The sequence below is a fragment of the Gorilla gorilla genome, chromosome 16, assembly GCF_029281585.2.
Source record: "Gorilla gorilla gorilla isolate KB3781 chromosome 16, NHGRI_mGorGor1-v2.1_pri, whole genome shotgun sequence".
Classification (NCBI taxonomy): domain Eukaryota; kingdom Metazoa; phylum Chordata; class Mammalia; order Primates; family Hominidae; genus Gorilla; species Gorilla gorilla.
This window is the reverse complement of record NC_073240.2, coordinates 72,170,876-72,185,396: the sequence shown is the minus strand read 5'-3', so window position 1 is coordinate 72,185,396 and position 14,521 is coordinate 72,170,876. Positions and strand designations below refer to the sequence as shown.

At 45.3% G+C, this 14,521-nt stretch overlaps 2 protein-coding genes across 4 annotated transcripts in view; one reads left to right on the top strand and one right to left on the bottom strand.

Annotated features, from left to right (window-relative positions):
* THSD4 (thrombospondin type 1 domain containing 4) overlaps window positions 1–14,521 on the bottom strand; it is a 693,045-nt gene that overhangs the window by 465,424 nt on the left and 213,100 nt on the right. The window lies entirely within an intron of this gene.
* LOC101129521 (large ribosomal subunit protein uL22-like) lies at window positions 3,951–4,554 on the top strand. Its single transcript, XM_055363658.2, has one exon. The coding sequence runs from the start codon at window positions 3,973–3,975 to the stop codon at window positions 4,522–4,524; it is 552 nt and encodes a 183-aa protein (XP_055219633.2). The 5' UTR covers window positions 3,951–3,972; the 3' UTR covers window positions 4,525–4,554.

Here is a 14,521-nt window from a genome sequence, read left to right as displayed (position 1 = left end):
GCCTGGACCTGTCACAATTATTTTGCAAATAGGGAAAAGCCACTAAAAACTCAGAGAAGCCACCCCAGAGATCTGCCATTGTTGAGCTGCTAAATTAGCAAGCCCTCAGACTGGCTACTTCCAGATTTCTTGTTATGTGTGATTTATTACCAAATCCAATTTGTTTAAGTTAAAAAAAAATCTTAACTTGCTTTCAGACAGCACCAGCTCCGTTTGAAGAAAGGGCCAATCACAGAGGTCAGCACTCTCCTCTCACAGGCAGCCCGGGGTGCCTTTGGCCCTACCTTGCCCCTGTATCAGATTCCCTCCTACACACCCTATGGCCCAGGATGGGAGCTGCTGGCACTTGAAAAGCCCTTTCTGTCTGGCAGGCTACAAGTATACAACTCCTCCTTATTCACAATCAATCCTTCCCTTTGCCCCCTACCCAGCCCCCCAACCCCCCGCCACTTGCATACTGAAACAGAACAAAAACATACCACACAGAAACGAGAAATCACATATATAATTACAGCCAATATCAGAGACCCAGGCTACACTAAGAAAGGATCAAGGATAAAGATGAAGAACTCTGAGAACAGTTTCCTTTTGGACTTTGTCTCCCGATTTTCTCTGTGACTCTTTCGCCCCCTGTAACCCACACACTGCTTGCTACCCATCTCCGACATGACCACTCACATACTCAGAATTCTTGGCTCACTTTTCTGCCATCATACCTAAAGGGCATCTCCCACCTCGGCAGATCTCACGATCTGGACCTGAGACACAGACTTGAAGGGTACACCATTTTCAAAATCCTTCCCATGGCCCCAAAGATGCTGGTGGGCAAAGGCCACATTTGTTGAGTAGACCTTGTACATCCGTGGAAGTAGGCACAAGAAATCTTTGTGAATACTCATGATACAATTTGGTGCTTCTACATTTCTTTTTCTGATTATGAAAGAATGCCCCTACCCGGAGCCCAGAGAAATTTTCACCCAATTTATTATTTTTCCTAAATTAGCATGTTTGGCATGGAACAAAGATATGCTTACAGCACAGTGCTGAGTACTGTGGAGGACATAAAGGATAAAGGATGTGAGGTCTGTGGAACAGGCACCCAGCCAGCCCCCTGCATGTATGCTCCCTGAGGCAGGTGAAACATGTTTGAAGAGGTCATCAATGCTCCATAAGGTGGAAGTGGTGAGCTGAATGGTGCCCTCCTCCTCCCAAAATACGCCCAAGTCCTGACCCTGGAATCTGCACATATCACCTTATTTGGAAATAGAATCTTTACAGATGTTATTAAGAATCCTGGCTGGGCTGGGCACAGTGGCTCACACCTGTAATCCCAGTACTTTGGGAGGCCAAGGCAGGCAGATCACGAGGTCAGGAGATCGAGACCATACTGGCTAACACGGTGAAACCCCATCTCTACTAAAAATACAAAAACAAAATTTAGTCGGGCGTGGTGGCGGGCACCTGTAGTCCTAGCTACTCAGGAGGCTGAAGCAGGAGAATGGCGTGAACCTGGGAGGCGGAGCTTGCAGTGAGCAGAGATCGCGCCACTGCACTCCAGCCTGGGCGACAGAGCGAGACTCCGTCTCAAAAAAAAAAAAAAAAAAAAAAAAAAAAGAATCCTGGCTGGGTGCAGTGGCTCACGCCTGTAACTCCCACCCCCACCCCGCCCCCATCACTTTGGGAGGGTGAGGTGGGCTGATTGCTTGAGCCCAGGAGTTTAAGACCAGCCTGGGCAACACGGTGAGACCCAGTCTCTACACAAAATACAAAAAATTAGCTGGGTGTGGTGGTGCATGCCTGTAGTCCCAGCTACTCAGGACGCTGAGGTAGGATGACCATCTGAGCCTGGGAGGCTGAGGCTGCAGTGAGCCATTTTGCTGCTGCACTCCAACCTGCGTAACAGAGCAACACCCTGTCTCAAAAAAAAAAAAAAAAAAAAAAAATCCTGAGATGAGATTATCCTAGATTTAGGATGGCCCTAAATCCAGTGACAGGTGTCCTTATAAGAGAAAGCACAGGGATTTTCAGTCACAGAAACACACAGAGCAGAAGGTCACTTGAAGACAAAGGCAGAGGCTTGAGCAATGTGCCTAAAAGTCAAGGAAGGCCAGTGATTGCTGGGTGCCACCAAAAGCTGGAAGAGGAAAGTGAGGATTTACCCTCAGAGACTCCAGACGAAGCCAACCCTGATGACACCTTGACTTTGGACTTTTCCCCTCTGAGATGGTTAGAAAATAATTTTTGTTGTTTTAAACCACTAAGTTTACAGTCATCTGTTATGGTATACCCTGGAAACTAATACAGTGGGCAAGGCAGGCTATTTATTACTTATCAATCAATCAATCAATAGAGACAGGGTCTATCTAATCTATCTAATTCATCTAACATATCCATCTATCTCTCTTTATATCTAATATATCCATCTACCTACCTACCTACCTACCTACCTACTAGAGATAGGGTCTCGCTATATTTTATTATGCAGGCTGGTCTTGAACTTCTGGCCTTAAGAGACCCTCCACCTCTGCCTCCCAAAATGTTGGGATTACAGGCATGAGCCACTGGCTTAGTCAAGGCAGATCATTTAGGGGTGGACTTTGTTTGTCCAGAGAAGAAATAATTTTCCCTCCCAGCTCTGATAATATATGCCCAGTAAGCACAAAGGCCCTGGCATATGGGTAAAATGGAACCTTTTAGCATATGGCAAAGGCTGTCTCTTAAGACCCTTCTATATGCAAGATGGGCCAGTGGGGAGGAAGAGAACAACAAAACTCAGGCACAAACAGGGAACTTAAAGACCTTCTGAAGCTCAACACTTGTTGACTGTCTCTGAGGATCTGGGTGTGCCTGGCACACACAGCCTCAAAAGAGAATTTGCCACAAGAAAGAAGACATCTAGTTGGTATCCAAGGGCCCCCATCAGCTGCTGTGGGGTGGGGAGGGCCGCTTCAGGCACCGTCCATGGCTGAGGTGGGATCCCCTCCAACACGGCTGCCTGGAGAACAAGGACGAACATGTCAGAGTAGCCAAAGTGGCTGTAGCCACGGAATGTCCCCAAGGGCCACTGTGTAGCCACTGCAGGGTCTGTGCCTGACAGGGCACACCAGGGCAGGGGCAGAAGTTGGGGGTGGGCAGGGGGAAGGCAAGGAAACCCAGAGTGAAAGCTATTAACCTGCATGGCGATCAGCTCAAGGTGGGAGTCAGAGAAGGGAAGGACTCCCATGCTGAGACTGCACCCCTGTTGTTTCTTCTCTCCTGTTTTCAGGCTGTCCTCTGACTTCAGGCTCTCCAAGTGCCTGCAGGCAGTGGACCAAGAGTGCAAGCCCAGCACAAGCCCCCATTTCTTTCTTCTACGCATCATGTGCACCGTGAGTACTGTGCACTCCCCGTGGCAGTCTCTGTAACACAAACTCTCTCCGTTCCAGGTTCCCAAAGCGTATTTTAAAACCTCAACAGCTATGTTATTTTTAAACTCCAGGAAATAAATGGGATTTAGTAGATGTTATTAAATAACACCTACTGTCCCCCACCTTTTTTTTTTTTTATGAAAAAGCGTTTCAGTCAATCAATCAAAGGATGTATCAGTTTCTGCATCTGCATGTCCACCCATCAATCCACTTATTCCACCCCTCCCCATCTCCTGTTACAGACAGCTGTGACTATCCTCACCTACTGTTAACAAGAGTTAAACCTCTGTGGTAGGATATGGAGTAATTTTTTACTGTCTTCTTGGCTTTCAACTGGATTGTTTGAATACTTTATGTTGAACACAAGCTACTTTTAGAAAAAAAAATTGTTAGAGCATTAAGGTCATTATTCTAGATGAAATATAATAAAAACCTAGTAGGTGGAAATAAACCAAATGAAAGGAAAGGAAGGAAGGAAGAAAAGAGGGTTGTGAGGGAGATAGGAGAAAAAAGGAAGAAAAGGGAGAGAGCTCTTTCCCTAAGCAGCCTGAGGTAATCTGTGAAAATGGTTCGCTATTCACTTGACCCGGAGAACCCCACGAAATCAGGCAAATCAAGAGGTTCCAATCTTCGTGTTCACTTTAAGAACACTCGTGAAACTGCTCAGGCCATCAAGGGTATGCATATACGAAAAGCCACGAAGTATCTGAAAGATGTCACTTTACAGAAACAGTGTGTACCATTCCGACGTTACAATGGTGGAGTTGGCAGGTGTGCGCAGGCCAAGCAGTGGGGCTGGACACAAGGTCGGTGGCCCAAAAAGAGTGCTGAATTTTTGCTGCACATGCTTAAAACGCAGAGTAATGCTGAACTTAAGGGTTTAGATGTAGATTCTCTGGTCATTGAGCATATCCAAGTAAACAAAGCACCTAAGATGCGCCGCCAGACCTACAGAGCTCATGGTCGGATTAATCCATACATGAGCTCTCCCTGCCACATTGAGATGATCCTTACGGAAAAGGAACAGATTGTTCCTAAACCAGAAGAGGAGGTTGCCCAGAAGAAAAAGATATCCCAGAAGAAACTGAAGAAACAAAAACTTATGGCACGGGAGTAAATTCAGCATTAAAATAAATGTAATTAAAAGGAAAAAAAAAAAAAAGAAAAGGGAGAGAGAGGGAAGACAAAAGAGACAATAGAAAAGAAAAGGCAAGGCAACAAAAGAAAAAAGAAATGGGAGAGAGAGGAAATGCGAGACACTGGGAAACAATGGGGAGACCATCACCTGCACATCTACCTCAGGAACTCTAGGGACCAGTGTAGACCCTCCCAACCTGTTTTCACAAGTGAACTCCCAGGGAAAGCTTATGAAAACAATCTCTGGGGCTGGGCACGGTGGCTCACGCCTGTAATCCCAGGACTTTGGGAGGCAGAGGTGGGTGGACCACCTGAGCTCAAGAGTTCAAGACTACCCTGGTCAACATGACGAAACCCTGTCTCTACTAAAAATATTAGCCAGGTGTGGTGGTGGGCACCTGTAATCTCAGCTACTCAGGAGGTTGAGGCAGGAAAATTGCTTGAACCCAGGAGGCAGAGGTTGCAGCAAGCAGAGATTGCACCATTGCACTCCAGGCTAAGTGACAGAGTAAAACTGTGTCTCAAAAAAAAAAAAAAAAGTCTCTGGATGCTCATTAAGGCCCAAACATGGACCTACAAAAGACAGCCTGGGAAGCGGAAGGCAGTCATGGCAAGGAAGCTCCAGAGGGTGCGCAAGCTCCCAGCACAGCGGAAAACGGGTCACATGGCCTGGCTCTTCCAGCTCATCCCTCATAGATTTGGTTTCAGGGGCCAGAGCCTTAAAGCTACAGAGTGGATGGCATTTTGGAAGCACCGGGTCTAAGCTCCCATTCAGAGTTCCAGGACTTCTACCATATTCTGGTCTTCAAAGTGATCTTCAGCAAGTCCTTCAACCTCTCTGAGCCTTGGGTTCCTCATCTATGAAATGGGGACGAGAGACCCATCCTGGCAAGATGTGAAGCCAAGGCATACGCCAAGGAGCAGGTGTACCCACACGCTGCCTCAGCAAGCACACGGTCCAGTCAGAGAGACACACAGTACAAAGCCAACCTGCAAACATCTACTGATTAAGTGTTAAGGTCCAAATGCAATAATGAAGCCTAGAAATTCGGATCAACATCAAGAATAACTAAGACTTGGCCAGGTGCAGTGGCTCATGTCTGTACTCCCAACTCTTTGGGAGGGCAAGGTGGGCGGATCACCTGAGGTCAGGAGTTCAAGACCAGCCTGGACAACATGACGAAAGCCTGTCTCTACTAAAAATACAAAAATTAGCCGGGCATGGTGGCACGCGACTGTAATTTCAGCTACTTGGGAGGCTGAGGCAGGAGAATTCCTTGAACCGAGGAGGCAGAGGTTGCAGTGAGCGGAGATCGCACCACTGCACTCTAGCCTGGGTGACAGAGTAAGACTCCATCTCAAAAAAAAAAAAAAAAAAAAAAAAGTTAAAACTTACTGAGCACTTATCTGCTTTACACATATTTACCATTTACTCCTCATAACATCCCTATGAGGTAGTTACTTTTATTATTCCAATTTTAGAGATTAGGAAACTGAGGCACAGGGCAATTAAGAACTTATCTCAAGTTACGATAGAGAAGTTCCTACCACACTAGGTAGTGCTGGGATTTTAATGTAGGCAACCCATCTCTTAAACACTATACCCCATACCTAATCGGTAATAGATAATGTATGGCTCTCATTTTTAATGAGGTTATATTGTTAGAGAGTGACAAGGCAAGTAAAAAAACATAAAGTAATGCACTGTGATCAGTTTCATGGGACATTTGTGCAAAGTACAGAGGTGACGGTTGGGGGAGGGGATAATTAAATATCTGAGAGGGTTGGCAAAGATTTCCTGAGTCATTAAACTTGGGGGTTTGGAAGGATGCGTAGGAGTATTTCTGGATTAAAAAAATCAATAAAAGGGAGGCTCAGGCAGAAGTAACAGTTTGGGTAGACAGAGACAAAAAATACAAAAAACCCAGCAGAGAACATTGAAAAAGTTTAATGGAGATAAAACATACTAAGAATGCTAAAATGCTATGAAGAACCCAGAGGGAGTTCTTAAGTGATATCTTAAGGGCAGAACACAAAGCTAACAAAAAGATCTCGGGGTAGGTGAGGTCAGTACAAAATGTCCTGAGAAGAGGCGAGGCCGCAGAGATGGCCAGTGGCTGGAGCAAGACACAGTGTGATGTCCTGCAAGGAGCCTGCTTTTATCCCGTAAACACTGGTCACTCAGGCACCTGTTTCTATAGAAACAGAGGTGACCTTTAGGACAGACAGGTCTTCACTGACAGCCCCAGAACTCCAACTCTGGTTTCCAGACAATGGCCAGACCCTGACCGCAGTTCTGGCTACATTAAACTGGAGATTTCAGTCTTTCATAGGTCCACTCGGTTGGGTAGAGTTGGAAGGTCTTTTCTCCCTTGTCCCATTTCCCCCTTCTCTTACCTCCCACCAAGTGTCTGTTGCTGCAAGAGGCCAGTTAAGGGTGTCTTTTCCTTCTAATAATCTCAGTGTTCAGGCACAGATTAACCAAGCCCAAATAACAGAACTAACTCAAAAACAAAAGCTAAGCTCCAGCCCTGATGCAGTGAATACGCGTGTTTGTAACTCCTCTGTCAACTACCTCCTAACCTCCTGCCTGTGTCTAAAGACACCATAAAAGGAGAAATCAGAGCCGAAAGAACCTCACTGCAGAGTAGATCAGTGTATTAATTTATAACAGTTCACATACTCTCGGCATTACCTCATGGCCCAATTCTAGGATCCACGCGCGAGTATGAACTGGAGCAATGTGAACCTCCCTGATATCTATAAGTGTTCAGACTCCGGTCCAAAGTGTGTTTATCACGCTACATGAAGCAGACCCCTTGCTTTCAGATCTTCCTGTCCTACTGCTGAGTGTTCGGAAAGAAGCTCAGAGTGGGCCGGGGGGTGGGGGTGCCTAAGCCATCACCTGGAGAATCCTCCCATTTCATGGGATACCAAGACTGTAGGATTGGCTCAAGGTCACACAGCTAATCAGGGAAACTCCAGGATTCAAAGCTCAAACTTCTGATTCTTCAGTGTTTGAAACCATATTTTGAACCCAGTTCTTAGAGAGAAATAAGCAGATAAGATTTTGGGGCACTGCTGGGGGAACAGTTTAATGATAGAACAGGGAAGAAAAATATGAGCACAATTCTTTTCTAGGTACAAAAAGGCATTTTACATACATTTTTCCAGTTAATCCTCATAATCCTTCCAGGAACTTATCAGCTCCACCAGTTTACACAGGGAAGCAGCTGAGGCTGGAAGGACCAGAAAGTTGCCCACAGTCATTAGTAAATGAGAGACCCCATTTGACCTTCAAATTGCCCATTTCTGCCTACATCACATTGCATGCAGAAATCACTTTCCTAACCTTTACTCAAGCCTGCTGGGAACGTCTCCTGTGGGCTCAGCCTCTACTAGGTTCACCTGGGGTATGCAAAGGCCCTCCTCATGTGTTCAGGCAGAGCCTCATCTTCCAGCCTGGCTGAGGGGCCCTCTCTCCCAGGGCCCAAGTTCTTGAGAACCTCCCAGAGCCCAGTAAGAATTTGCATAATGAATGACCTGCGGGCCAGAATGTCCAAGCCTCTCTCACCCCATCCCTGATTGGGAAACCTTTTAGCTATTTATCAGGCCAGACCTGTTTATCCAGTTTCCATTTAGGACAACTTTTCACATGTTAACTAGCTGATCCTTGTTAAGCTAGGGTTTGGCTCACAAGGCAAGTATTTGTGGTTTTTCTCCTGGGCTGAAACACTGAGTAAGGAGCATCAAGCCCTCCAGGGGCAGGTTTCCTCCCACTGCCTCAGGCTCTGCCCACTTTTCACTCCTGGCTCCCACAGGGGCATTGGGCCTGGCTCTACCCTGGGTCCCCCTGGACTGGAATGCAATCACATGCTGTGTGTCCAGGTGGGGCCACTCTAGACCCTACCACTGGCCTGGCTGCTGCAGCCACTACCACCCCTTACAGTTCTTGGGTTGGAAAATGACCACTTCATGTTTTCAGTGTTGTACCCAACTAAGACACATCCACATGCACAGACTTCCTCTGCCTAGCCCGGGACCAAGGCGGTCACTACATCATTACAGTCCTTCTCTTTCCTCCTTGCCTCCCACTTCTCTCCAAAACAAAGCACATGCATGCACGCATACACTCCCTCTCCCCTCTCTCTCTGATTTAGCCCAAGGATTGGAAGGCCCTCAAGTAAACTGTGCCTTGCAAAAACTGCCCTTTGCCATCCTAAGGCGTGTACTAAAATGTGATCAAAGTTACCTTCAGTTGACATGAAGGAACAGCATTTTCCACCGGTGAAAGTGTGAAAGTCTAGCTCATTTTAACAGGTTTGACAGGTTTGTATGTCATTCTTAGACTCTCTCCTACTTCTTACAGAAAAATTAGATTGGGGTTAAATCCATTTACTGCTTCAGACACTGTATCCAAATTGCCAAATAAGGGAAAATAAGTTATAAATTAAAATGATACTTTAAGGAACAGAAATGATAAATTTTTAGATTTGGGTTTGGAAAGCACCTCTTACAGAAATATAACACTTTATGTCTCTTAAAAAGTCTAATTCAGTGATTTGAACATGTGGTACTTCAAAACAAACTCAGATATGGTTCCACGTGGAATATAGTTCATGACCAGTGATAACTCCAAACATTCTGGATACTGATCTTCAACTTTAAGAAAAACAATCACACTCAAATTACTTTTTTCCCTTAACAGTTAAAATGATAAAGTATAAAATTCCTTGCTTTAAATATTGCTAATTAGAAATTTTAACTTTTCTATAACTTGAATTTGAATCTCTTCTGTTTAAATGACAACTGAATTCCAGATTTAACAAAATATTATGAACTCATAATAAAGGGTATTAATGTATTTGTTATCTACCACTTCCTTCCCTGTATCTTTGGGTCCTCACCACTCAGACCAAGGTTGTAACATTTTTATTCTAGAAGTTGAAAAACACTGCCCTAAATCCCTTGATTAAAAACATTCTAGAAGCTTGAGCATTTTGTGGGGAGAGGGAGACAGTGTGTGAACATGCCTCACATGTGCTGGCTGAGCAGGGGATGGCCTCCATCACTTTATTTCCTCTTCCTAATGGATTGCAATGCGAAAGGCCATCCACCGAGGTGATCTCTCCCCAATGATTGAGATTTTTTTCATTGACTGTGTTCTGCTGCAGTCCAGCCCCTCAGGTTTGGCCTTCCACATCATTCCCCCAGAACCCACCCCCATGCCCTTCTACAAGAAGGATGACCTCAAGTGCGAAATAATCTCCAGCATCTGTTTGGGGCTTTGATTTTGTGGGTTTATTTTACACATCCTAATTCTGCAGGAAACTCCCTGCAGATGTGGAGGAGCCCTCAGTTACTGACCCCTTGTTAAAAGAAACAGCCAGAAACCAGAAACATGACCAGGAAGATAAACAGCTGTTGAGGTCTCAGCTGCTCTCCAGAGTGGCATCATCTTCGGAAATAAGCCTTGCATTCATCTTCACCGAGGAAATTGGGCCTTGAAGTTCATTTAGTTAGAGATGGTAATAGCATGGCACACATACCTCCCACCCTTCTGTTGCACCCATGACAGACATCACTAATCAATCATTATATCCTTTTTCTCTGGGTCTGAAATCAGCCCCTGAATTCTCCTCAAAAAGGGGTCCAGACAAACTCTGTGAAACCATATTAAATATATTTGTCATTCTAGAAGTCTAGGTTCTAAGGGATAAAGATTCTGAAAAGAAAAATTAAATAAAATCTGTGCATTTTTGTTGGGAGGGGTTGGGGAGAGGTTAGGGGGTACTTGGTTCAAGTCCTAAACAGAGTAGGAAATTCTGTTTCCTTGAAATACCATCTCAAAGCCCACAATACTGATTTAAGAAAAGAGCCCTCAACTAAAAGCAGAAGAAGTTGCTGGGGCTGACAAGTATTTGCATTTCCTGAATGTGAGCTGTGTTCCAGGCACTGCTCTAAGCACCTCACATGTATTGTCTCATGTAATTAATAGAAGATGATTCTGATGCTAACATGACCCAGGATTCAAGACTCATTTCTCAGATCCAACATGTTTCACAGATGAGTGCAGCACAAGTCACACAAGACAGCTGCCTGCCAAGAGTGCGCTCACCCTCCCCAGACCTGAGCTCCATTAATTCTGCTCAGGAAGGAGGGCCTTTTTCAAATCCCACACAGCCCTGGCCCATCTGTTCCAGTGTGTCACTTAGCCATAGTCTGTTTCTGAATGTGCAGCTTCAAAAAGAAGCAGATTTTGTAACGGATTCCCCCTTTGTCCCAGATAGACAGCACAACCTCCATGAAAGATGTGCATCTTCCTTCTTCCAGTGAAGAAGTTCTGCTGACAGTTCTGAGCGCTATGAGGGCCACAGGTCTATCCTGCAACAAACAGATCAGGCTAAGGGCTTACTTTCAAAGAACTAGAGAGAGGGAGGCTGGTTTGTTTCTTCTCCTAGGCTTGGGTCAGACACTGGCAAACTGACTCATTTGCCTTGATGGGCTGGCATTTGGCCGCAGCCTTGGTCAATGCCAATTTCAGCGTTATTTGGCCCTTGGGGATTGTCCATGGATCCTGGGTGACAGCCTTGCACCAACTGCCCCCAGAGCTGGGGAATGAGAAAATGACATGAACAATGATAAAAATAATAAAAATGAGAGCTACTGACTGTATTGGATGTTTAGTAAGCACTCAGAAAATGTGCCAAAGGCTTCATATACACTCTCATGCTGAATCCCCAAATTCTTCTGTGACCTGTTCATCTAGAAAGCTGCCGATGTCCACCTCTTAGAGAAACGGTTCTGTGGTAGTCGAGTGTCGGTTTCAAAGCTAGGATTTTGAAGAAGTCCTTCAACTCTGTTTCCCCATTTGTGAGAAGAGATTACCCTTATGTTTCATGTTATGCGTCATGAAGAAAAATGATCCACAAAAATATGCCTTGGCTATTCTGCAGAAAAGAACAAAGTAAGTTCTCAGTTTATGACTGTTATGGTTGCTGATATACTGCTCTGGCTTCCGGTTTGCTGGGTGTATCTTATCACACTGTCCTCCATATGTGAATCCTAAACCTTAAAAACAGTGTTTCTTTAGATACTTTCATCAACTCAACTCGAAACTAAAACAACAGGCTTGGAGGCAGTGAGTTTCTTGAGGGCAGAGGTTGTGTCTTACTCATCTCTGAATTCCACATATTTGGCTTAAAAGAAACAGGCAAAAATGTTATTTGAGGATAAAGACCAGAGGGAGGTTGAGAAAGGGAAGAAAGAAGCCACAACCTTCTGTAGCATTATCTTGTCAACGAAAGTTCATATTTTTTCAATAAGCATCTACTAAGCCCCGTAAGAGAAAAAGGTTTGTTGTCTGCTTGGTACTACCTTAAACATTGGGTGTTTGATGCAGACACTGCCTTTACTGAGTGGGAAACAGCCTTGAGTAAAGTGTGAAGCAAGACTTCAATAAGTCCTTAACGACAGTCACAACCATTTGTACCCTCAGTCTGGCTGATTTTTGGAAAAATAAAAAATGCCCATGCTGATGCCATGGGAATGTCCCATAAGATCACTGCCTTTCTGCACTCTATCAGTTGCCAGCCACTCAAATCTCCAAAATTATAGATGCCAGAATGACAAGGCTCTTGGCCAAGAAAAAAACAAAGGCTCAGCCTAATTAGAGTATGTTGAGGGTGAGAAAGCTAAAGTCTAAGAGGCCCACATATCAGAAATGGGAAACTAGAATAGACATCTGTTTGGAATCTCCATGGGCAATTCTCTATGACCAGTTTGGAATCTCCATGGGCAATTCTCTATGACCACAGTGAGCTTAACAACTGCAAGGACAGTAACAAGGGGGCTTTAGGTTGACTCTGCCACTCCCCACTTCCCCCATAAATGCCTGCTCTGAAAGCCAAAACTCAGAATGCCCCTCCCAAGACCCTTTCAGCCTAGAGACTCCAGAGAAAGGAAGCTCACACTCTTGGGCTGAGCTGCTAATGCCTGCAATGCACCTGCTTTTCTAGCCACAAGTGGCTCTTTATGCCCCCACCTCGTGGGCAGCAAAAAAGGAAGATGTCCTTCTCACCTAAGCATCCCAGCCTCCCCATAGGAACAGCACTATTAGGGAGGCCTAAAAGCGGGGAATACCCAAATGGAGTCTAGGTGAGCTAGACCAGATACCAAGCTTAAAGGCAGAGGCGTCCGATCTTCCCTGGGCCACACTGGAAGAAGAATTGTTTGGGGCCACACATAAAATACACTAACACTAACAATAGCTGATGAACTAAAAAAAAAAAAAAAAAAAATGTAAAAAAATCTCAATGTTTTAAGAAAGTTTACAAATTTACATTCCGTCTTGAGCCACATGTGGCCCGCAAGACACGGGTTGGACAAGCTTGTTTAAAGGGCTCAGCTTGCAGTTAATGAACTCATCACTCAAATATTTGGCGAGTACTCTCTGCATATCAGGCATAATTCTAGGTATGGCAAAAGAGAGAGAGAGACGTCTGCTGTCAGGGTGAATGGTCCCTATCTTAAGCCTGTGACAGCAATCGGGCCATAAAATGTTAACATCACAAGACTTCAACCGGGGTTCAAATCTGAGGCATGCTGCAGTCTAACTTTGTGACCTTGGGTACCTGACTTCCCTGTTAAGGGAAGGATTAAATTAAGGGGCAAATTTGAAGGCCAGGAGCAGAGTCCTTTTCTCCTTCTAGGATTCCTGATTCCATGTCTAGTATTACTCCTTCTGCATTTTACAGCCGAGAATATACACACAGACACGTACCCATGTACACACATACATCATCCTTTAAGTAAGACTTACCATACATTCATCTCTTATCCTTATAGTCGTCTGGCAGTGTAGGTATTTGTGGTACCCATGAGAATCAATGCTCTTCGCAGACTTCCAACTACAGGCAATGAAATTGACCAACGGCTCCAGCTGCTGTGCTCTGAAATCCATCACTGTAGCTGTGTTGGCACCAGACTGCACTTCTCATGGGCTGATTCCAGAGGCAATAGCGGAACCCAGCAGGGGTACTGAGACAAACCTATTCTTGGGAGACATGGGACTCCTCTGACAGCTGAGTTTGGCTGCAGGACTCCCTGATGGCATTGTGGACCCTCCTTGGCAATCTAGGACCCTTCCCTACAACTGCCCCTTCCTCTTTCCTTCAGTAGAGATCAGACTTGCATTGCTATCTGACCATTCTCCTAACCTGTTTCTTTTAATAAAATCCTTGAATGTACAGTCCTGTCTTGATGCCTGCTTCCTGGAAGATGCTGATAAACAGAATTTTATCATGTCTGTATTACAGATGAAAAAGCTGAAGTTCAAGGGACAAGTAGGCAGTCCAATGTCACGGGGTGGGGAGGGGGGGGCAAGGAATGCATTGTAATTCAATATTAGCTATTTGTGAATCAAAATGCCACAGAGGCCTCCCATTCCCTCCACAAAAAGTCCTGGAGATGGGCCCTGAGGTGTTCCCTGTGAAGCAGTATGCCTTTCTCCATTTCCCTAGGTCCTACAACTCATTAGTGGTGGGCCAAGAGCAAAGCCTAGGTTTTCAGCATCTAAATCAGGGGTTCCTCCTCCCGGCCCACCATGCTCTGGGGGCCAGACTGCAGAGCAATCCCAGCTAGAGTGAAGCTCTGCAGCTCACCCCGCCCCATGGTGCCTGTGGAGCCACAGCAGGTTTTTGCATTTAGTAAGTGTGTTTGGAGACAATCATTTCATAAAAGTTAATCTGCTCTGGGCTGGAGCCAGCTGAGACTGATAACTCCAAGTCTCCCCAGATGAGAACTTCAAATGCAAAGTCACATTTCTTCCTAGTGATCTTGGCCTCCTGAGACCTGACTACCTTCAGAGGAAACCAGGCATTCATGTATCCACATCCAAATTTTCTTGGCCTACCCCAGTTGGAGATTTCAGAGCTGCTTCTTCAATGCCAGAAGAAGTACGAGGAAGGGCAGCCGCC

Excerpts from the sequence above, each read along its gene's own strand:
- LOC101129521 (XM_055363658.2), top strand. The coding sequence starts at position 3,973 with ATGGTTCGCTATTCACTTGACCCGGAGAACCCCACGAAATCAGGCAAA.